The 24494-nt window shown below is 52.1% G+C and overlaps 1 protein-coding gene across 5 annotated transcripts in view; it reads right to left on the minus strand.

Moving 5' to 3' along the window:
• The window catches only part of NISCH (nischarin), a 42844-nt gene extending 19638 nt beyond the window's left edge, over positions 1-23206 (minus strand). For 3 of the 5 annotated variants that reach the window (XM_060161650.1, XM_060161648.1, XM_060161653.1), the window contains exons 1-13: positions 23030-23206; positions 20758-20841; positions 19887-20069; positions 12233-12281; positions 11051-11214; positions 10579-10674; positions 9176-9271; positions 7822-7974; positions 6742-6810; positions 6073-6258; positions 5790-5918; positions 4501-4614; positions 4035-4146 (exon numbers count right to left, since the gene is read on the minus strand). In XM_060161650.1, the coding sequence (XP_060017633.1) occupies positions 4035-4146; positions 4501-4614; positions 5790-5918; positions 6073-6258; positions 6742-6810; positions 7822-7974; positions 9176-9271; positions 10579-10674; positions 11051-11214; positions 12233-12281; positions 19887-20069; positions 20758-20841; positions 23030-23128 (1534 nt within the window). In that variant the 5' untranslated portion in view covers positions 23129-23206. Of the gene's footprint in view, positions 1-279; positions 3486-4034; positions 4147-4500; positions 4615-5789; positions 5919-6072; positions 6259-6741; positions 6811-7821; positions 7975-9175; positions 9272-10578; positions 10675-11050; positions 11215-12232; positions 12282-19886; positions 20070-20757; positions 20842-23029 lie in introns of those variants that run through there. The other 2 variants (XM_060161652.1, XM_060161651.1) reach the window with 2 other exon arrangements.
• Positions 23207-24494: the final 1288 nt, after the last annotated feature.

Here is a 24494-nt window from a genome sequence, read left to right on the forward strand (position 1 = left end):
AGCAGCCATTCAACAAATGGGGCTGGGCCCTTGGGCTACTGGCATGGCTGGGGGCTAATCAGACCCCAAACCTAGCCACGTGGATTATAGAAGAAAATGTTGAAACTGAAATCTTAAAATAAGTAGAAGAACAAATGACTGCTTATCTAATCTCACGGTAGGGAGAGATTTTCTGAGCCTAAATCCAAAGGAAGAAATTGAGGTGTGACTGCGTAAAAGCTAAACTTCTGTAAGTAAAAAGAGAAACCTAAACGCAACGAGAAAAAAGTGCTCACAACATTTGTCAAAGGCTTGTATCTTTAATCTATAAAACGCTCTTACAGATAACAAAAAATGGGGGGAGAAAATTAGAAATCCCATTAGGAGACTGCAAAGAATGAACAGACATTCCACAAAAGATCGGCCAACAGGCTTAACACAAGATAAAAGCTCACCCTCGAGAGCCATCAAAGAAGGGCAAGTTTGGCCTCTCACTTTGGCAAAGGTCAGGCTGTTTGGCCTAACTGGCAGAGGCAGGCACTGGGGTGCAAGCTGCCCCACCCATTTGGAGAGCAGTTTGGCAATATGTCCACCAAGAGCCTTAAACGTGTTTGCTCCTAGAGCGTCTTCACGGGGAAATGGTTCAAGTCCCCCCACCCGCCACTCCAGCATCCCTGCGGAGTTCTGCAGACACAGGAGCACAAGACCCCTCATCGGAAGGCCAGGCGTTCTTGCAGGCTCGGGTTTCCTCCAGGGCTGGCGAGGACAACCGATGCCCACCTTCCCACAGGACACATCCCACTGACCCTCCCCTGGGCCACCGCCCGTGGACAGCACGCTCTGACTCACTTGGGCTGCCTTTGAAGCCTGCTGACGCTGTTGTATTATTATTACAGCTTGTCTGGGCCCATTACTTCACTCCAGACATTTTCCACACTGGTTGACGGTAAAATCTTTTTTAACTTTCTCCTAAATGCAGCTGATTGGATGAATGCTGGGCATCAACTCCAAGTTTCGCAGAAACCTGGAGGAGCCCAGGGCTTGCCTCCATAGCCTGGCTTTACCACCAGTCACCACGGCCCAACAAAATGCCTCAGAGAACTCAGAGCCCCAGAGGTCACAGGCCCTCGTCCAGCTCAGCTGCTAGCTGGGGTCAGGACAACTCACAATGGCCCAGGTCCTCTGCCCATGGGCTAGGCAGGCAGATGGCCCAAGCCCAGACACCCCAGGGCAAAGCAGCAGGGGCTGTGCACAGGCAGGAAGGGCAGCAGGCACACTGCCAGGCATGAAGCGTGCTGCTCTCTCCTGGAATCCACCCCCTCCTCCCTCACATGCTCAGATCCTACCATCCTTTGACATTCACCTCACATACAACTCCACTGCAAACTCCTCTCTGCTCTAGACAGACTTCTGTCTTCCACAAATGACCCAAATCATTCTGCCCTGTTCTCCCTTGGGGGTACAGCTCATCTTCCCAAGAGGCTCAAAGTTCCTCAGGGGCACTGTCCTGGTCATCTTGAAACCCTCCGAAAAGGACATAGGTAGGAAGCCCCTACTGACCCCTTCTGATGGACCAGAAGCAGTGCTAAGTGTTTCCCCAGGATTAGCTCACGCACACCTCCCGTTATTTACCACAGCTCATCAAATCTAAGATGCGTAGATGTGGCGCCATCTTGGTCTCAGCAGGTGTCCACGGGTTTTCACACAACTCCATCACGAATACCAGCTGGCTGACAGCAACTATGAGACGCCACTGACTGAAAGATGCATCTCAATTTCAGAGAAGTCACAAGGTGGAAATGTGTGCATCTTAGAATCGATGAAGTAGGGTAGAGAAAACAGAGCTTCGGGAGGCAACAAGTTGCTTGAGGGACCACAGCCAGAAAGCTGGGATGCAAACTCAGGTGACCCAGCCCAGGTGCCTGCTCCTAACCCCTTCTCTACGGCCTCCTCTCAGCCCCTGGACCTGGCTGGAGAATCAACTCGGTCATTTTGCACATCAGTCCCTGTGGCCACAACCTTCCATGGCTCCAACAAGCTGGCTAACAGCTCCTGAGATGACCAGAGGCCTGGCGTTTACTGGACAGCGCCCCTCCAGGCAGGCCCCCGGGGGCCCAGTTTATTCACAAGTATGTTCACGTCTACAGAACTGGGCTGGGAACAAAGCTGCTCCCCCACCTAGGGAGAAATCCTCGCCCATGCAGGCAAAGCCCAACAGCACGTGGCTGAACACAAACTTCTGCGGATTCCTCCACGTTAGCAAGAAAAAGAACATTTTCCTGTCACTACCCACCCAAGCCCTGTTTGCAACTGAGGAAATGTGGATAGGGACAGTCTTTCTGCTTCCTTCCTGGACTGTGGTCTGTACAAACAAGTGGTCAGAAAGGGCCACTCAGAGAATGGGACAGGGGACATTAGAATGCTTAGACGGGGCCCAACCTTTGTTGTTTCTCACCAAAAGGAAAGAGATGTGCACACAGAGACATCCACTGCAGTTTTATTTATAAGAGGTGCAGATCTGGAGACAACGTCTAAAGGTCCAGTAGCGGGAAGGGGGAAGACTACAGTGAGCCACTGTGTGGCGTGTCCCCAGGAGCGGGGGCAGCGAGGAAAGGGGCTGAGGCCTGGGCCTGGCTGGTGCAGAGGCTTTGCCACCAAAGGGGGCACTGCCCGCAGCTACGGCTGTAGGGGCAGACGCCTCCCTTGCCGCCTGCGGCTCACTCATTCCCCGTCTCAACAAACGCTGACTGAGAACAGGATGGGCCCTGGCCCCAGAGCCTAGCCATGCGGGTCCCCCCACAGGCACGCAGGGCTGTGACAGGCAGCTCGGGGCGGGGGGCCTGAGGAGGGCTCTGACCCCTTGGCAGGAGACACGGTCAGGAAAGCATCTTCACAGTGATACAAACCCCTTCCCCTTTTATGTAAAAAAATAAAACCGAAATTTCTCAGTCAAGAGTGTTACAAAAGCAAACGGACGACTGCTCCAGCACCAACGTCCCCATCCACTCTCTGGCTCACGTCCACGGCTGTGACCTCGGTGCGCTGCCCTGCGCAGGCTCTCTGACTCAACCCAGCACTTCTCCTTTCTTATCCAGCCTTCCCCTCGGCTGTGATGGCTGCAGGGTATTCTGGAGGACCACAGCTTAATCTCCCTCTCACTCTGACGTCCATCACGGCCCATGTTTAGCTAGCATAAACAGTGCTGCAGTGAGCATCTCACCTCCCACTTCCCTGTTATCTTATCCCGCTAAGATAAAATCCCCACTAGCGGGGTTACCAGGTCAAGGGGTGGAAACGTTTTTCTGGCTCTTGAAACATAGGGTCAAACTGTTTTCCCAAGACCTCACACCAAGTTCTCCGTCTCCAGGAGCCCGGGTGGGCGGCGTTCTTTCCTGTGTGCCCCGAGCCTCGGCTCCACTCGGGACGGCACACCCTCCCCTCTTCCGTGGGGGCCGGGCCAGCAGACACTCATGGGACCTGCTTCACTCACTCATCTCCGAGGATGCCTGGGTTCAGAGGTGAAAGCCCTTTGAAAACGCTAAGACAGTGGGTGGATGAAAGGGATTGGTCTTCCATGGGTTCACAGACAGCCCATCTGGGCCCCACCAACACAGCGTTTGGGGCTGGGTCATACCACCAGGGCCATGGCAATGAGGCACGCTCCCCACGCAGGTATCGGGGTGCCCGACTTAGGGAAGTAACCAGGCCTGGGTTCCCATGAACAAGGAGCCAGTCTGCCCCCACTGCCTGTGGGCCAGTGGGGTCCTTATGGGCCAGCAGCCAGTTCAAAGAGCACACCCCGTGGTACCCTAGAGGATCTGGATGTGTGTGTCAGAGCAATTGGGAGTCCTCACTAAGCAAACCTCAGCCAGGCACCCCCCCCCCAGCCATGCGCCACCCCGAGAGGGGCTGGTGTGGAGACAGCACCACGCCCTCCCTGCATCTGAACCATGTAGGGAACAGGTGCCGGCATCTCTCCCCCAACGCCAGCCCAGCTGGGGGCCCAGGCAGGGCACGTGCAGCTCTACCAGGGAGAAAGATACACAGGCGATTACCTTGGTTGGAGAGGATGGGCTGGGGCAGGGAGGCAGAGGTGGGAGCCACGGTAGGAGGGGAGCTGCTGGGCCTGACGCACGGGGCAGCAGACAGCCTAGAATCCTCACTGACCTAAGGAGAAGTGCTGAGTCAGTCGGGGAGAGGAGACAGATCCAGAAGAAGAGAACAGAGCCTGGCAGAGCCTGGGATGTGAGAAGCTCATGGCTCTCACAAACATCAGTGACAGGGAAAGAGATCTTAACCAACCCTCAGCAACCCCATGCAGCAAGTCCTATCGTGACCCCCCATCTCACAGACGAGAACAGAGGGGGCGTGAAAGCCCAGGGTCATGCAGCCTGGGGTGCGGGGGGTGCAGCCAGGACTCCCTGGCCTGGAGTGCTCCCTGGCCCAGTTCCACTGCAAGCCAGCTCCTTCCCCGGCTGGCTCCTCACCACCCCTCCTCCCAGCTCCCACACAAAGACTCACCTTCTTCTCGGGGTTGCTTAATTTGGACCTGACCTCCTTGGCTTTCTGAATTGCTTTTAGCACTTCCACCGTGTCCAACTCCTTCTCTGTGGTCACTGTGTTGTCCAGACAGACCTACAGTGTCCAGAAAATGGCTATCAGCATAGGTGCTGGCAAGCATGGAGGGAGCAGAATGGCAGGGTCCCACCGAGGGGTGGGCCAGGCCCCGTGAGGACACAGGAGGCTGCAGAGGCTCAGCCTGTTGGGAGGTGAGCTCCTCGCCACCCATGGAAGCGACCTGGGAATTCCTTGGAGTGGCCCAGGGAGGTCCCACACTGCCTAGCCCAGTTCTGGGAGTCCCTCTCCAGGAAAGGAAGGAAGGGCTGCAGGGGCCACTGTGAAGGCCTCTGAGGTGGCTGGGAGAGGGGGGAAGCTGGTGCCTTGAACTAAGCCTCCAATTATGGCGGAACTCAGATCTGCAAAGAGCAAGGGGAGGGCCTTCTGGGCTGGGGAACTGGGAGGGCAAAGGCATGGAAAGCAGGCAGAAGGGCAGGGACGCCACCTGCAAGTGTAGGAGGGAGCTGTGGCCCGGCAGGCAGGCAGCGGGGAGCAGCAGTGTGGTCAAATGAGGGAAGGTCCCAAGGGCCTGGGAGCCAGGGAGGGGAGGAGGTGACATCTTGTGAATGTTGTCTTGGTGACAAAGTGGAGAAAGGTGCACTTGGGGCTGAAAAGAGATGGGAGGGGTTGGGGGGAGGATGCAAATAGACTCCCAGGTATCTTCCAGCCTGGGATTTGGGGAGAGCGGAGGGAGCCTGCTTGAGGCTGAGGAGGCAGGTGAACCTGGAGGCGGACCTGTTGGGCTAGCGGGGCAGCAGGCGGCCACTTGGCAGACAGCAGATGGGCTGGGTGACACTGGCCAAGGTGGGCAATCCCTTCAGGTTTATGGTCAGACTTTATGGCCAGAGGTTGTCCAGGAAATATAATTATTTCAGATATCTTATTCCTGACCCTTGTCTACAATAAACATTACTTTTTAACAAATTGAAGACAGTCCCTCCACATTCAGGCTGTGCCTGTTGGTTCCTGGGGAGCACCCCAACCTGAAGCTCTGACAGAGGTGAGGGGAAGCCCACTGAGGAAGCATGGCAGCCAGTGGCCCCCAAGAGGAGATGCATGAGGGAACCTTTTCCTGGGGAGGCAGCGGACTGCCCAGATCTGAAAGGCCCCTCAGGGTCAGGACGTCCTTCTGAATCAGGCAAGTATACGTAAGCGGATGTCACCTCCAGCTGACCCCTCCCCAAGCAGCTTACCTCCGAGGCCCGCTCTCCAAACTGAGCCAGCACCTTGGTCCGGTAGTCAGGGATGATGCTCAGAGGGTTGTTCAGCAGAGCCACATGCTCCAGACACGGGAGGCTGCCGATGCTCCTGATCTCCTCCATCTGCAAGGCATTCCCGTGTCCCTTCTTTAGCACTTCAGCAAGGTGACCACACACTTGACAGTCAAAGAAAGGAAGCCCACTATTCTCGCTAAAGTGATCAACGCCAAGGCACAGCGACTCCAGAACCCCAAGACCCTTCTGGGGCACAGCTCACCTGTTCGATTCTATTGTCACTGAGATCCAGGTTGACCAGGGAGTAGAGCTTGTGCAGGCCACTCAGACTCCCCAGGAGGTTGCCTGCCAGGTTCAGGGTCTTGATGTTCCCCAATTTGGTGTGAACCCCTTCCAAGAAGGAGAGCTTGTTGTAGGACAGGTCCAGGTGCACGAGGTTGTACAGGTGCTACGGCAGCATTGAGAACAGAGTAAAGTGGTTAAGGTCAAGGCTCCAAAGAAAGTGGACTGACATTAAGGGTGTGATGGGCCTTCCAACCTAAAATGACCAGTTCCTCTGACAGTTATTCTGAAGGGAAATCCCTCTTCCCTGCACAGGTTACAGCCCAGCTGCATCCCCCGCACGGGCTTTGAAAATGAGACTGTCCGTCTTCACAATGGAGGCACATCATCTTCATCTCACTCAATTTGTATTTACACATCTTTTCTAATTTGGGGGAACTAGAGCAACAAACGCTCAGTGTGCATCATTGGGACCCAAAGGGAAGGGCAGCAGCCCCTGCCTTTACAAACCTCTGGTGCATGCAGACACCTTTCGAGGACCCATGAGAGAAACCCCAGAGTACAGCCAAACTCCCAAGGCTGCATCTCAGGAGAATGGGACCTTGTGAGAAGCCTGCAGGCAATAATGGTCTCCAAAGACACAAATTACCTGCAGATTGTCCACGACCAGCACTCCATTGTGACTCAGGTCCAGGAACTCAATCTTTGGAATCAGTTTCTTGTGAAAGAAAAGATAACACATGACGTTATCCTAGGAAGCTGGACCCCACATGGCCCCTGGACATGGTGGACAGACAACCTGGGAGGCTTCCTCCTGCCCACAGACTCCTGGGCTGGCCATCTGTGCGGGGCCCCTGACGTGACACCGCCCAGTGCCCACCCAGAAACACGTCCTCAGGAACACAGAACACAGGGACTCCAGTGCTGAGCACGACCCACTGTTTTTACGGAACACTTGGCTTGTAAAAATGACAAATGGGGCTTCCCTGGTGGGGCAGTGGTTGAGAGTCTGCCTGCCGATGCAGGGGACACGGGTTCGTGCCCCAGTCTGGGAAGATCCCACATGCCGCGGAGCGGCTGGACCCGTGAGCCACGGCCGCTGAGCCTGCGAGTCCGGAGCCTGTGCTCCACTACGGGAGAGGCCACAACAGTGAGAGGCCCACGTACAGCAAAAAAAAAAAAAAAAAAAAAAAAAAAAGACAAATGGCAAGGTTGCAGACAGAAGGAGGTGCGTCCTTCAACTCTACCCACACCCACTGAGAGGCACAAGTACAGGAATCACAGTCCTACTGCCCAAGTACCATCTGGATGTCACTCTTACATGGGCACATCTAGAACCTTTCTTTTTTTTGGCTGTGCCACGCGGCATGCAGGATCTTAGTTCCCTGACCAGGGATCAAACCCGTGCTCCCTGCAGTGGAAGTGCAGATTCTTAACCACTGGACCACCAGGGAAGTCCCTGGAACCTATAGACTGATTTTTCTGCTACACTCCTTGGGAATAAATTTCACCACTTACTGTGTTTCTGTTCTATCAAATGTACATGCAATTAATACACTTCATTTGGTTCTAAGCACTCCTCACCTCGTTTAAATAACCCAATTTTGAAATTAACTTAAAAATTACAGGCAATGTACAGAGTGCTGGGTACAGGTTTTCAGTGGTCCTTCTAGAAAAAGCCAGGTTAAATATCCAACCCCAGGGTCTGGTCAGGCCGTGGAGAGCGTACCACAGACTCATCGATCTCAGAGATGCTGTTGTGACTCAAGTCCAGAGCGGTCAGCGCCTGCCACATGGGGATGATGGCAGTCACAGTGCCCTCCAGGGCTGCTCCTGCTGGTTCCCACTCATCAAATTCTGAGGCTTCAGGAACGAGGACTTCCTGTGTAAGAACATCTGTGAGCACCACACGTGGGCCCTCATGCAACACTGACTGGGAACACAATCGTTGCAAAATTTCAGGAAGGGCTGGAGCATATTTAGTATGTGGAAGTGAACTTGCATTAAAATGGGGCTTTTGGTTCATATGCCTTGAAATGATTGTGAAATAACTGAAGAGTTCAGAAACATAACAGCCACTTGGAATATGTTCTGGCCCTACTTGAGCAAATGCTTTTCCAGCTCGCAAGAGCCTCGTTATACGGTGATGCCTTTTCTGGCTTAAATCTCAGAGACTGAAGGTCAGAATTTGCAGTGTTCCCAGGCAGCTGTGCTTTACAAGCTGGCACTGTGGTCCCCGTGGTGGACAGTAGGCCCTTTAACCATAACTTTACAAGGTAAAATCCAGCAGACCTGAGACAGGGGAGCAGCACAGAGCACAGGGGCACCATCCGAGGGGAGGGAGGCAGGCAGGCCTCCTTGTTTCGATTTCTGGTGCCCTTTGATAAGACCTCTCCTCTTGCAATGGATCATCTTGGGCTCCTTGAGCCAGGCAGCAGGGAGTGCCTCCCAGAGGGGCAAGGCTGCCTGACACAAGCCTCCTCCTTTCAGCCAGTAGCCTAAAGACAAAGACTTTTCACCAAACCAAATCTTGATCAGACACTCTAAGTTCTAAAAGTGCCACAATGTTTCTTTCTAGAAGAATTTTAACATTACTAAGATGCAACCCATAAAGAGAGAGATCTCTTACACTCTCAGTTTGCATATTTGTGTCACTCACATACAAACAACAGGGCCCAGCATACACAACTTGGCCTGTCTACTCAAGTCCACTGAGAACAAGATACGAACGAGTGCCACACCAAGGCTTTTTATGTTTAGAGAAACATTTTTATCAGTCCACGTAATAATTGTTCTGACACTCGCCACTGCTAAACAATTTGGTTATTAAAAAAACAGTGGCTTTTTCCATGGGAAGGGGTTACCCAGTTCCTTAAAATCTCTCGTTTAACAGTGTTGATTTTGGACTGAAGCGTCCCAGGGACCGTCGAGCACTGGGAGGTGAGTGTGCGGCTGACCAGAGGAAGTCTGGCTTCTGGCTCCTGACAGATGGCAGCAGAGTTCGCATGATCCTCCATGGGAAGACCACAGTGCAGGACCCTGCCCCTCAGACAGCACCCTGGGCGGTAACAGGCTGCACTTACCTTCATGGAAGTTGCTGAGAAGCGGACACTCATCGTGGCCAAGGTGGGCTTGGACGCGACCAGCCCCCGGATGCGCTTGGCATCACAGTGACTTATCTGGAACAAGAACAGCTACGTCTCAGAAACGGCATCACTGCTCCACCAGAAGTCCCGGGAAGTGGGTGTTCATCACCCACACACAAAAGGAGCACAACCATCGGTGACCCCGAATCCTTCGAGACAGGCGGTGACTTAAACCTTAAGTCTCTCCTTTCCTCAATTTTTAGTGTTAACTAAACATTCTCTGAAGTAGCTTATGAGATAATGAACCATGAACTCCATTTTCTCTGAAGGGCTGCTTGGGGCTTGGCAGCTGGACACAAAGTGAGGGCCAGGGACAGCAGAGCTGGAGAGCCGATGACTTCACCAGCCTCACTTCACTGGCCTCAGCGGCCCTGCAGGAGGAGGGAGGGGTACAGGCCAAAGCACCCTCCCTCAAGCCTGCCCAAGTGCTACACACCCCGCCCGGCGGAGCCTCAGCCTGCCCAGCCAGCCAGCCAGGCACTCCTCTCACTTCCCAGCCCCACTCACCTGTGCTGATCGAGGCACAAACGCCCATCAAGGGAATGGCCCTCAAGGTCTCTGAGACAATTGCAGCTCACTGCAGAGTCAGACTCAGCTGCACTCAGATCCCAGCTTCCCCCTCGTTAACTGTGTGATCCTGGCCAAACTTCCTTACCTCCCTAAGCCTCAGTTTTCTCAACTGTAAAATGGGAATACAAGTGCCCACTTCACATGGTTGAGAAGATTCCATCAAGGAGTGAACATCAGACATGGGGCACAGGGCTGAACACAAAAGCATTGATTTCTCATTGCTGAGATGAGAAAATTTTTATTATTCATTACTGAGTCCACTCTCATTTATTTAAAAAGTGGTAACAAAATTGGCATTGTGAACCCAGGAGTTTAGCAGTGAGTAATGCGAAGTATTTCTTGTTAGGTGTAGGCATGCCAGAGAGCAGAGGACCCTCCAAACCCTCTGCTGATCTGCCTTGGGAGACAAAGACTTGGAATTGGCTCTGCCTGACCCTCAGGATGGCTTCCCAGCACCTCAACTCGCACAATGAGGAAGCCCAGAAGGAGCTGGGCACTAGTGCTCCATCCTGTCCAAATGCTGCAGGGGTGGGGACATGCAGACCAGCCAAGAATAGCAGAAGCCCCTCTTTCTCCGCCTTCAGATGGGCCTAACTTACCTAAATGGAATCTGCCACATACTGACAAACACAAAAGCAACAGTGCCTGACAATTAAATCCAGACACCCAACATTGGGAACACTCCGTAGCCAAAGATAGGATGGTCAGAATGCAAGACCATCCTGCACAGGGCTCAGCCCCGCCTGCATTCCAGGGGCCCTGGGCCTTACCTCCACCTGATGAAGAGACTTGAATATTGACAGATCAAAAGGCAGAAGCTGCTCCTGAATGTTGCTGGTCCCAAAAGGTCCTTCTGTGCCAGAAACCTACAGCCAAATAAATGGCTTGAATTAGAGATGCTGCTGTAACAACCACTTCCCATCCATGTTCACAGGGCGGTGCTACAGCAACTACCAAACCGCACTCGAAGCTTCGCCTGGCTGTGAGAGGCAGGCTGGGCATGTACTCCCACTCACCACTTCCACGGTCAACAAAGCAGGCTAAAGCGGACGTTTAAAGCGAGGGGCCATTGGTTCACGACTGCCCCCTGGTGCTCACAGCTGAAAGCACAGTGCCAAGATCACCAAATGCAGCCTTCCTTCCCTCAGGGCCCACGGAGTCTCCACACACACATACTGCCAGGCTAGGAGGTGCATGCCCACGACTGAGTAGCTCTCCCCGACCGAGCTGCCCCATCTTTACCTTAAGGTACTTAAGGCGACAGGTGAAGTCCAGGATGTGCCCCAGGTCAGTCTTGGCATCCCCGCTGGCGCACGTGGGCTTTCCCTGCTGCAGCTGCTCGGTGACCGCGTACAGCTGCAGGGGCCTGATGGCAAAGACCTCGCCGGCCCCCAGGAGCTGTTCTCCTGCAACAGCCATAGCCCGTGGGGTAAGCACTGAGCCCCAGCCCCATCCCCACTGTGTGGCCAGGGCACCGGCACACCTGGCCAACAGTGGACAAGCACTTGGCCAGCACCCATTAGATGCACCGAGTCGGGAGGAAGCCATGGTCCTGAGAATGCAGGAGCGGCCCCCCTCCTGAGCTGACTGCATGCAGGGGAGACCCAGGACATGTGATTACAAAGGAGGGAAGAGCCACGGGAATTTGCAGCTGGGGAACCTCCCTGAGTTAAAAATCTGAGGCACTGGGCCAGGAGAAAGCTGATGCAGGCAGCACTGTGGGCATCGGCCCATGCTGCAACCTCCAAGATGCAGACGTCTTAAGGTTAGGTGAGGCCTAAGGTGCCAGCCCAGTACAGGGCCTGAGAGCAGGAGGGGGTTCTGAGCCAAGCCAGACAGACTGGCATTTGGTCCTCGTTTTGCTCCTTCCAACCATGTACCTTCCAACCACGTTACCTGCCTTCAGGCAGGTAACTGGGCCTCTTATCCTCAATGCCCTTCTCTGGCCCTCCTGGGGGGAGGCAGTAAGATACAAACACAAGGCTAGACCACAAGCACTCTTTACATCTTAGCTACCATTACTGTGCTCTCTGGCAGGGCCGCGACCCTAAGTTAGCTTCTGTTTGCCATCGGAATCTTTTTAGGTAAGGACAGACCCGGTGCAAAGGGCAGCATGCCACCCACCTTCCAGAACTCCACCATAAGGCCCTGGAATAGATCCTGAGCCTGGGATTGGCCCCCAACACAGGGACCCGGGGGTCCTAAGGTGAAGAATACAGCTCCTCAGACCTGCAGAACAGGTAGGTGGGCAGGCCTGGCTGTGGACGAGGTCCAGGGATTTGGGCAACCCCAGGGAGGTGGGCCCTGGTTAGGACTCACTTGGCACAGAGCAACTGATGGAGTTCTGTGCCACCCAGGGCCCCTGGCTGCCTAACAGGGCTGGGCAAGTTGCACCCAGTATTTCAAGGACCCCTGGCCATATACCTTTTTCAAAGAGCTCCTCAGCCAGTGCTGCAGTGATGCCATTAATCTCCTGCAGAGAAAACAAAACCCACAGTCAGGAAATGCACCTGCTCCCAGTCACTGGGACTTGCACATTCCCTGCTATCGACCCCCTCTGCTGTTGCAATGCCAGCTTTCCAGAAAGTAAAACAAAATGGAGAGAACAAACTAAAATGAATCAAAGGGCTCAGAAAGGTAAACAATATTTCCAGCTAAAGGGACATTTGAAATGTCTCCTCCAAAGGAGAACCGAATAGACTAACACTGCAACTCCAAGGCCACTCAGGCACTGGCTGAGAACACCAGGCCCGGGAGGCTGCAAAGCTTGGCCATGTCAAGAGCTGGCTGGGAAGCCAGCAGCTCCCCAGACTGGCCCTGGGGGATTCCTAGGAGACGCATGGTAGAGAGACAGTCCTGTTTCTTCTCGAAAAGAGGCTCCCATCACCCTGCTGGGAAAAAGGGCCTCCCAGAGCTAACTCTGCCTGAGAGGGACCATTTCTACTGACATTCATGCCCCACACGTATCTTAGGAAAGAGCAAGCGCCCGCTCTCTTCCTGTGCCCATCCCTTCAAGCCCTGCAACAGCACCACTCAGCCCAGGGTCATGAGAAAGAGGCATGAAAGGATTTCCTTTTAGAGTGATGGGATAAAGGAGGCACGACAAGGACCAGCCTTCAGTCATAGTAAACGGCTAACATGCTGGGGTCCTAATTCACACCAGGCGATGGCCTGAGCACTCCCCACCCGGAGGTTTGCTCAGTCCTCCCAATGCCCTAGGCCAGGAGGCCCTTATTTTGAATCCTGTTTCCCAGGTAAGCAAACTGAGATGGACAGGTGCTGTAGTTCTCCATTTTACATGGCTAGAAACTAGCAAAGCCCCACTCCCAAGCACTTGGTCTTGAATCCTCTCTGTTCACAACCAATTGCCTCAGCATTTCAGTGGTGTAGCCGTGGGGTTGGCAGGGCCCTGGGGCCCGCAGCCCCACATCCTGCAGGTAAGAACTGTAACTAATTGACAGATGGCAGCGAAACGGACTTTCTTAAACAGGTCCAGATGGAGGCTGCACAATCGCCTTTGTAACTCACAGGAACACCTCTGCCACCAGGACAAGCAATTCACATGTTTACCGGACTCAAAAGGTACCAGGTTGCAGGAGACATGATGTCCTTTTCCTGTTTTTCTCTTGGTTGCTCGTCTCTTCCTTGCCTTTTATACATAGAGGATACTTTACATGTTGTTTATGTGCTACAAATATCTTCTTCCTGTCTGTGTATGCCTTTTACCTACACTCACCCTGTTTCTCCTGACAGAGAGAGGTTTGTCAAGTTCATGTTTTTAAACCTGTGATTCTTTTTCTTTGTCATTTCTGGAACCTCTTCCCCCACCTCAAGATTATAAACATTCCCCTAATTTCTCCTTTTAGTATTTTAAGGTATTTGTTAAAAATAAAACGTGTTTATTTCATCTGCTTGAAATTCAATTTATATATAATATGAGAATAACTTCCCCTTATTCTCACACATGAACAAAAAGCCAAAGGGAGAAAAATGAGCAAACACAGCTCCAGCGTTAAGGAGCTCAGAGTCTGGCAAGACGCAGGGTCAAATGTAAAATGGCCACCAGAGGGGCAGAGCAGGCTCTGAGCAGGAGAGGCTCCAGCCAGTGAGAGGAGAAGGCATCAGTTCACTCCAAAGTTCAACTTCACTCTCTCGCAACAACTCAGTTACCTTTTCCTTGGCTGCTGTGAAGAACCGAAGATCAGTAAGACCTAGGAACGACCTAAAGGCTCATTTCTCTACCTCCACCTTTGAGAACCAAGCCCTGTCTTCATATCAGCACCTCCCCATCCTGCCGGTAGTCAGAACGCCTGGACAGCCTTAAAAGATACAGATTCCTGGGCTTCCCTGGTGGCGCAGTGGTTGAGAGTCCGCCTGCCGATGCAGGGGACACGGGTTCGTGCCCCGGCCCTGGAAGATCCCACATGCCGCGGAGCGGCTGGGCCCATGAGCCATGGCCACTGAGCCTGCGCGTCCGGAGCCTGTGCTCCCGCAACGGGAGAGGCCACAACAGTGAGAGGCCCACGTACCGCAAAAATAAAAAAGATACAGATTCCTGAGCGGCTCCCAGAGGCCTGATCTGCACCCACCTCCAACCCCCAAGAGCAGCTGCCCAGCCTCTCCAGCCCCTTACTGACACTGGGCTCCTAGACGGTCTCCCGTGGGGAAAAGTGTTCCCTGTCCACCCTTAGTGCCCAACAACCCTCACCCTCAAAGTTACACTTCTCCAGGCAGCTGCCGTCAACACCAGCCCTGCTGGGATTTCCAGAAGACACAGAAAGCCCAGAGACAGTGAGAGCCAAGGGCTCATGCTAAGCAAAGAGCATGTTTCCACTTACAATCTAAAAAGCAGACTATGTAACAATTTCTTTCCCTGCTCTTGGGCCAGAGGAACTGTGCCCTGTGGCAACACTACCTACTTAGTTTCCCAGGCTGATCTTCTTCACCTTGGGAGACCCTTAATCAAAAAGGAACAAAGAAATGCCTCAGCCCACAAATCTAGAGCACAGGTCTCTTCAGAGAAGCACGTTCTCTGCCTCCTCAGGGTGCTCTGGCTCAACTGTGGCCTTGTGTGCAAAGGTGAGCAGCCCCTTGCCAGGAGGAAATGGGGGGGGGACAGTGGGCCCCAGTCTAAGCTCCTGTAGATTCTGCTCAGAGGTCACCTGTGGGAACAGGTAACCCCACCCACACACCACCCAATCCTGCTGAAGGGACTTGAAGTGCTTCAGTGCCCCACAAATGTCTGAACTGAAATGCATTTTAAAAAAAAAGACATTCTTTATAGTTCAATTTTTTTTTCAATTAAAAAAAATTAGCTATGTTTAAAAACTATAATACCCACCTCCAAACGTGTTACAGACCAATCAATCAGCCACCTGCCAGGTCACATGCTGGTTTGCAACCTTGGGCAACAGTGTGAGCTGCACACAAACGCACCATGGACTATCAGGCTGCTGCTCGGTGACTACCGCTCTGACCGAGCATGTCTGTGCATGCAGAACCCCATGACCCACTGCCCCCCGAAGCGCAGACCCTACTCAATGAATAACCCCAGTCCAGCCCGACACTCCTACCTGACACAGGCTGGAGCACAGAGTGCGTGTCAGTGGGACATTAACAGGGGACTCAATTACACATCACTGTGTGGTTTACACACACACACTAAGGGCTGGGAGTCCTTTTATAATTTATTTCACTCCTGTGAGGCACGCTAGCAAAAGTCAGGTATACTAGGTGCGTAAAAATTCCTGATGGATAGATTCAAGCCTAAGCTTTGGCTGAGGAGAGTTCCAAGACTGTAACTAAGTTGCAAAGATATCTGTTATCACTTACAGCCTCTGTATTTTGCAAGTAAAACAAATCACCAAAGGCTGCCTTTAGGTTGGTAACAGTTTTATCCTATCTCCTGATTTCAAATTTCAAAAAGTGGCTTTGTTCTAGCCAACTGGTTTTATTTATGTATTTATTTTTTTGCAGTATGCAGGCCTCTCACTGTTGTGGCCTCTCCCGTTGCGGAGCGCAGGCTCCGGATGCGCAGGCTCGGCGGCCATGGCCCACGGGTGCAGCCGTTCCGCGGCATGTGGGATCTTCCCGGACCGGGGCACGAACCCGTGTCCCCTGCATCGGCAGGCGGATTCTCAACTACCGCGCCACCAGGGAAGCCCTAGCCAACGGGTTTTAAAGTAAGAAAATGATATAAATACCACCGTTGACAAGCAGTGAGTGCCTTTCCTAACTAGGAGAGCTGGCACTGGCTGGGACCCGGTGAGCCCCTGCCACGGGCCCATCGCTCTTCTCGGTCATTCACCTTCACCTCATGTTCTCTTGCAATCCTCAAGAGCCCGGGATCATCACTCTCCAGCTCACAAGAGGAACTGGGACACAGGGGTTAAAATGACTGCCTTGGAATAAACTGTCAGGAAGCAGCAGGGCTGGGAGACAAACTCAACTCTGCCTGCCTGTCAGACATCCTGCCCCAAAGAGGTGTGTGCTGAAATTCTCCGTGGGATTCCACTTTACTGAATTTGAAGCCCTCTGCTCTAGGGGCTCTGGGATGAGGTCTGTCCCTGAGGGTGCAGGAACACTAGGGCAGAGTTATCTGGAGGGAGAGAGCCCAGCAGTAGGCCAGGGCTGAGGTGTGCCCTCTCACTGCAACACAGGGCTGCACTGGCCTCTGGACACCCCATCTCAGTTGGCTGGGGAGAGAAGTGGTGCTTTCCTTCCTTGACATTAAAATTCACACTACCAACCTCACACCACACCCCAACCTCACAGCATGTACAAAAATTCACTCAAAATGGTTAAAAGACCTAAATACAAGAGCTGAAACTATAAAACTCTTAGAAGAAAAACACAGTTGTAACTCTTTGTGACCTTGGATTAGGCAATGGTTTCTTAGATATGATACCAAAACCACAAGCGACCAGAGGGGAAAAATGGATAAACTTCATCAAAATCTAAAACTTTTGTGTTTCAAAGAATACTATCAGGAAAATGAAGACAAACCACACAATGAGAGGAAATATTTGCATATCATATTTCTGATAAGAGTCTAATATCCATCCAGAATATGTAAAGAACTCCTACAACTCAACAAAAATAACCTAATTTTTTGAAGTGCAAAGAATTTAAATACATTTCTCCAAAGGAGATATGCAAATAACCAATAAGCATATGAAAAGAAGCTCAATATTATTAGTTATTAGCCAAATGCAAATCAAAACCACCATGAGATACCACTTTAAACCCATGAGGATGGCTACCAAAAAAGTGGACAGTAACAAGTGTTGGCAGGGGTGTGGGGACATAAGAACCTACACATTGCTGGTGGAAATGTAAAATGGTGCAGCCACTACGGAAGAAAATTTGGCAGTTCCTCAAACAGTTAAAGTTACCATAGAATCCAACAATTCTACTCCTAGTATATACCTGAGAAAAATAAAAATATAGGTCTATACAGAAGCATATATGAATGCTCATAGCAGCCTTACTCACAAAAGCTAAAAAGTGGAAACCAGCTAAATGTCCATTAACTGATAAATGGACAAACTGTGATGTCTCCAAGCAATAGAATATTACTCAGCCATAAAAGGACTGATGTACTGATTTATGCTACAATATGAATGGACCTTGAGAACACTATGCTAAGTGAAAGAAGCCAGTCACAAAGTCACATATTGTATGATTCCATTTATATGAAACGTCCAGAATATGCAAATCCATACATTACGAAAGTACATTAGTGATTGCTGATGGGTACATGGTTTCTTTTTGGGGTGATGAATGTTCTGCAATTAGATAGTAGTGACAGATGCACAACTCTGTTAATATACTAAGAACCAGGGACTTGAACACTTTAAAAGAGTGAATTTTATGGTATGTGAATTATATCTCAAATTTTTAAATCCACACCTCAGCCAAACAGGGTTCCCTGGGTCCACCCTGTCCACTGTCAGCCCCACAAGAGGTGGAGCACATTGGGAACAATTTCAGAGAGAACATTGATGGGGCAAAGGTTATCAGAAACACTCCCTAAGGGCTTCCAGCCTATAAAAAAGGCTGACAAATCTTTTGGACCCTGTTTGTTCAAAGTCATTTGAAGATCTAATCTAGTGATTCTCAATCAGGTGCAATTTGCCCCTCAGGCAGTACTTGGCAACCAGTGGAGACATTTTTGGTTGTTACAACTTGGTGGGTGGGGGGAGGGGACGCTACTGGCATCTAGTGGGCAGAGACCAGAGATGCTGCTCAACAATGCACAGAGGAGCTGCCACAACAATCGTCCAGCCCAAAATGTCAACAGTGCCACAGCTGAGAAACCTTGATTCAGTTTAATGATGGACCAATCACTTTTTAAAACCTTGGATTTATATAACCAAGTGGCCCTTTTGGTAACTGTTATTTCAAATACATTCGAACTGCTCCAAGCAGTAGAGCATGCCTCAAACCAGAACCACAGATGTGGGGCAAGGTCCCAGGCCTATCTCAGGCAAACCTATCTCAAAAGAGCAGTCCAGGCCTTTCCATGCTCAGAGGTATCCAGGAGACCTCCTCAAAGGCCCACGTCTTAAGCAATGAATTATATTTTCAAAGGGCTGCTTATCAAGTTTTAAACCTAAATAGCCAAACAAAGCTTTCTTAAATTACAGCATTTCTTAAAATACTAACCAGTTAAGTTTATCTGAAAGACTCACATAAGGAATGGACATTTCTTTTCACATAAGGAAAGAAAATGCAAAAAAAAAAAAAAAAAAAGGCTATAACAGGAAACTACTGCTAACCACATACATTACTGGTATATGCCAAACAAAATCCAAAGATATATATACATATATATCTTCCATCTATAAATGCCACCCTTTTTTCCACATGGCCCCTCCAAGCCGAGAGGCCCATTGCTAGTGCTATCACCAAATTCCCAGGCTCTAACACTTCAAGAAAGGTTCAGCTGTCTTACTCTGAAAATAGCTCAAGACAGTTATTGTTTAAATAAGTTTGGGCCTTTAAGACCACAACCCACAGGTCCCTTCCTAAAAGGCAAGCCTGAAAAGGAAAAGGGAGTTTTTTCCCCCTATCTTCATCACACAGAGAAAACAATTAAATGTAAATTATCCAAAAATCTATCACCCAAAGACTCCTAGCATTTTGATGTATAACCTTCTAGAATTTTCCTAGACATATTCATACAAGCTTTTTTTTTTAATGAAAATGGGACCATACCCTAATACCGTTTTCTGGCCTCTTTTCATACAGTAATATATTTGTTTTCCTACAAATCCACAGCTACACCATCATTTTTCTAGCAGCATAATATCCATGGTTGCACTCTTTAATTTTTTTTTTTATGTAGCCTTCTGTTGGGCTTTTGACTGTCTTCAATATTTCGTTATAATCCTGGAATGACTATCTTTGTACCCGTATCCTTTCCTCAATCGCCCAGTATTTTCCCTTAGAATAAATTTTCAGAAATGAAATTGCTAGCTTTTTAACATTTTGGTTTCATACTGCACCAAACTTCCCTCCTTGAATTCTGACAACTCATCCTGTCACCAGCAGCCCATGACAGTTGTTCCTCCATCCAGAAGGGGGTACAGAGCTGCTCTGAGACATACAGTCCCACTGGAGGAAGCCACCTACTCTCACTCGGCATCCTGGACTCTGACGATGCCCTAAGATGGCAATATTCTGCCAACACAGACTGATCCCTTAATTAGTTTTGAGCTGGGAACCAACAACTCAACAACAGTCGATGCCGAGTGTCAGCTGTTTCTAATCTAACCCCATCCATTTGGACGGAATGTAGCTCAAAAACCCAAAGGCCATTTATGCTAAACAGAACGCCTTGTGGTGGAGAAAAACCGCTCCGTGGCCACAGCCAATAGTCTAATTTAAGGCAAATCCGTTGATGCACATGCTTCTGTCCGTACCCCAACCCCACCAGGACGCTCCTCCATCTTCTAACCTCAGGCTCCAGCTCCAGCCCACCTCTCCTCAAAGCTGAGGTCTACAAGGGTTTGCTGCCTGGAGTTTTGGTGGCTGTGGGCTTGTAGGCAAAGAAGAAAACCCAAGAGGAACTTACGTAGAAGTGAAAATGCAAGAAGTGGGCCAGCACTCTGGGGGCCACGTCAGGGAAGGTGGCCAGAAGTGTCTGGAGGTAGACCTCCAGATCCTTCTCCCTCTTTTCCACCAAGCTCCTGGAGTTTTTCCCAATTATCTTTTTGGGCGGAAGCAAACTTTTATCGATCTTCCTCTCTGCGACGAGCTGTAAGCAAACATAATGTCAACCACAGACCAAGAGGTTCTGTAACTGTGCAAGGCCAAGGCAACCAGCCTGAGGGCAGGTGCTTATTATGACTTCCACAGCCCCTCCTGGCAGTAGTACCAGAATTAATGATCAAACTGCTGCACCTGGGATTTGGCCTCAAGTTTAATTAGCACTAGAAATACCAATACAATTTCAGATGAGAAGTTCCATCTGGAGGCTTTGGAGACATTTAGGAAAATAATACCTCAAGGTCCCTAAAACCACCATCTTCTCCAAACCAGAACAAAATACTTGTGCTGCAAATGACCCAGAGAAAGGCAGCTCTCTCCAAACGCAAAGGAAGAAATGGAATCACAGTCAGATATTAAAGCATAGGTTCTGGAATAGGTATAGTCAGATGGAACAAGTTCAAGCCTGTTCTCTCCCCGGGAAACTGTCCCGGCATCTCACATCCAAGCTACAACTGACAATCTTAAAACTGAAGTTCAAATACGCTCCTTGCACACTATCTTATGCAAGGGTTGAACTCCCAGAATCCACCAGTTTTTTTTGCCAGTTACATTAGCAAACCAGTTTATTAATGTAACTGGCACAGAGCCTGTTTTGCCCTAAAACAGGCACACTGGGAGCTTGGCCTAAAAGCCTCCAAGCCCTGAGACACAGGACCCCAGCTCTCAAGGGTTACCTTTTCATGTAGGTCATGGAAATCACTGTAGCGGTGCTTGACTGTCCACTCATGGCCGCCATCAGTGACCTGGATGATGTAAACCTAAAAGGAAAAACCGATAGCCCTTGCCCAGCCGGCAGTAAGGAAAGTGCCACCCTACCCTTAACGATAGCTGTAGCACACCCAGACCCCCCCCAACCCCCAAGCCAAAGTTAAGCTGCTCTTCCCCACCAGCTTCTGCACCTGACCCTTACGAGCAGCAAGGCCCCCTCTCCTCCATGGCCCTAGCACTGGATCTGGCAGGCACATGGGATAAGTCTGAGCTCTATCCAACAGTGAGAAACAGAAAAGGTGGCTATCATATCAAGCCATCTCTTTAGTTTTTTAACTCCAGCCTCATGTAAGTCAAAGCCCAATCCAACCTGAGCTGCAGGAAAGGAAGGCCATTCCTTCTAAGAGAGGCAAAACAGGGTCAGGTTTGGCAGGACCAGCTTTTCTGCTGTAATTCTTTCCCAGGTGCCCTGACTGTAGCCTAGAATCAAGTCCTTTTCCAACGCTTTCAGCTGCTTCAGAGCTGTGATTTCTACTGCTGAGCCAGGAGTCAAGGCACTAAGAAGCTGATGGGGGGGGTGGCGGGGGGGAAGCAGTGATGGACAATTAAGCCCTATCAGAAGGGAACAGGCCGTAGAGTCAAGGAAGACCTGTGTTCAAAATCTGGTTCTGCCATTTCCTGGCTATGGGTTATTTATGTCACTTATATAAGTGACTGGGAGCCTTAAGTTGTCTGAGCCTCAGTTCCTCCAGCTTAAAATCTGCTAGGTTTAAGAATCAAAGGTAATGCACGCAAAATGCTTTGTAAAGGGCCTGACATATAGCAAGCGTTCAACCAAAGGTAGGTGTGTTAATAATACTCAAATCAGCATACCCGGACAAAAGGACACGAAAAGGTACCGTCCAGTCCGCCTGGATCACCACCTCCCCCCACACCCATTCACAGGAGGGACTCAGCCCTGTGCAATGAGGAGGCTTTTTGGAGCAACCCTCCAGCTACATGCAGTGCACGCGTGACGGCCAACCAGCCAACAGCTCAGAGACCTCAACCCTCACCTGGATGAGGCCCCCTGGTCCTAAGGTCCCGCCCCTCTCTGAAGGACGCAGGGAAGGGGGAGGAGAAAATAATCAACTCTGCTGAAGCCTCCCTAGAGGAGCAGCCATTTCTCCAGGGCCGGCCTGTTGCTCCAGGATCCGCCCCCAGCCCCTCTCCACAGCCGGGCAGCTTCCCTCCCCCTCTTCCCGCCCAGAAAAGGAGAAAGAGCCAGAAAAATGACCCTCAGGAGGAGGGTTAGGATGAGGGCCAAGGAGGTGGGGTGAAGGCAGGGCCAAAGCCCCCCCCCCACCCTCCGAGAACAAAGGACAGGAGGCTGGGAGGTGCTCAGGATGCCCGCACCTTGGGGCCAGTCCCTGCTAGGCAGCCTCCGAGGCCCACAGGCCTGGTGCCCAACCCCATCCAGACCCCGGAGGGCCTCCAACTCCTTCACAGTCCGCAACTGCCCCCATTTTCTGTCCTCCATCTCCCCCACAGCCTTGAAGCGTGCGTGGGCGGTACGCTGCCCCAACTCTCCCGCACACTCTAAAGCCACGAAGAGCCCTACGGTTCCTGGGTCTCGGCCTTTCAGCCCTGAGCCACCCCCTCAGTTCCCGGTGTCTGCGCCCCACCCCTCCCCCATTCTTGTCTCTGCCTCAGCGCGAAGGCCCCAGATCCCTCCTTTACTTTTTGAGCAAATCTCAACTGCAACCCCTAGGCTCCCCCAAATCAAGGCCCCGCCCCCTCTACTTCTTCACAGCCTGCAGCGCCCTGACCCTTTCCCCTGATTCCATCCATCAAATCCCCCACTCCTTAATCCCCCTCCTCCGGGACACCCTGTCACGTCCTCCCAGGCCGGCGCCCCTCCAGGCCTAGAGGATCTAGAGGGGCCTCCGCCTCAACCTGACTCCCCTCTTCCGCAGACCCCCTTTTTCCCCTGATTCTCCTCAACCCTAGCCTCCTTTTCTAAACGCGTACCCTTCCCAAGCCCCCTCCCTGGGCCCCACCCAAAGACCCTCTTTCCGGAGCTGCGCGGCCCAGGCCCCTTCCCCAGATTCCGCCATCCCAGGCCCCCTCCTCAAACTCGCAGCCCGCCTACCCCCAGCTCCCCAGTTGCGGGGCTCAGACGCCCTCCCCAACACCCCCGACTCAGGCTCCGGGTTCCAGCCGCCACCCCCAGTTCGGGCGCCCAAGCCCCCAGCACACCGTATACGTGTCCACGAGCTCAGAGCCCACGACGCGCGCCTCCTTGGCCGGCTCGGCCTCCCGCTCGGGACCAAAGCTGCGCGCCGCCGCCGCCGCCATGTTCCGGGCTCGGTCGCCGCCGCCGCCCGGTGCAGACTGGCAGCAGCAGGGGGCGGGGTCAGCGTCCCACCGCCCCCGCCCCCCGCCCCCGCCGAGCGCCGTGCAGCCATCTTGGCCCCGCCGCCTTCTCGCGCCCCCGCCCCACTCCCCCCTTCGCGCGTAATTGACAGCAGCCGCCAGCGGCGCGCGTGCGCAGGACGCCGGGGACTGTCCTCTTGCGTAACCGGCACCTGCGTGGCGCCGCCTGCCGCGCTCTTTGCAGCGTGGGAGAAACTGAGGGCCTATGCAGGGACTGCTCTGGGCACTGCTGCTAGGTGCCCAGGAAGGGAGGTGCGATGGCCCCGCACCTTCCGGGCTACCCGAAGCAAGTCACTGCCACGCCTGGCCTCAGTTTCCCTCTCCAGATAAGAGACAGTAACCACATCTCACCTGGCTCTTGGGCTTATTCCCTGGAGGGCACGAGAGGGTTGAGAGAGAAGGAAGATCTGATCTGTGCCTGGAGCCCGAGCAGGACAGAATAACTGGGCTATTTCTTAACCTCTCCGAGACTCGGAGACCTCTGTCACATGGGTTTCTAGAGAATTGAGTGGGTTAATCCATGCAATGCATGTCAGGCAGGGCAGGGAACTGGCGTAGGCTCTGTGTGAAGGAGGTGAAGGGTTAGGTGGAAGGAAGGGATATGTGCTGGCCATCTGGCACAAGACCCCCAGATGGTGTCCTACCAGAGCTCAAAATGAGGGGGCAACAGCCTGGTCCTGGACCCAGGAACTACAGTACTGGAAAGGGGAAGCACCGAGAAGCAGCCCTAACTCAGGGGAAGACCCAGGTCTAGAAAAGAGAGGTGGTAACGGAACTGGAGGGGGAGAGTCTTACATAGATGGGGCATCTGTTGGTGTATCAATATTTGTTGAATGACTGATTGAGTGCAGTCAAGCCTAGAGCTAGTACTTTTCTCCCTGGGGAGATGAGAGGTCTTGGGCATGGCTCCTCTGGCACCCTTGGCAGAAGGGCTCCAGACCACACTCTCCTGAGGTAGGTCAGTGCCTTCCTTCTCCACCAGTTCCACAGCACCATACTCTGAGCTTGGCATTCGAGGCTTCTCTTGGCCCGGTCCTACACTCCCAGCCTCTTCTTGTATACTGCTGCCCCTACTCCAGACAGGTTTAACTTAAGGCAGGAGCTACCAAGTCAGACAGACCTTGAGCAAGTCGCCACCCCCCCAGGAGCGTCACCCACCCCCCTGGTTGGATAGGAGTTGAGCTAATGTGTATAGGGGCCTGGCCTGAGGCCCACGACACTGGAGCTCCTGTCCTGTCCTGGGCTCACGTTTTCACTCATTAAAACCTTTCCAGAGAGTCCCCTGGAG

The sequence above is a fragment of the Lagenorhynchus albirostris genome, chromosome 10 (assembly GCF_949774975.1).
Source record: "Lagenorhynchus albirostris chromosome 10, mLagAlb1.1, whole genome shotgun sequence".
Classification (NCBI taxonomy): domain Eukaryota; kingdom Metazoa; phylum Chordata; class Mammalia; order Artiodactyla; family Delphinidae; genus Lagenorhynchus; species Lagenorhynchus albirostris.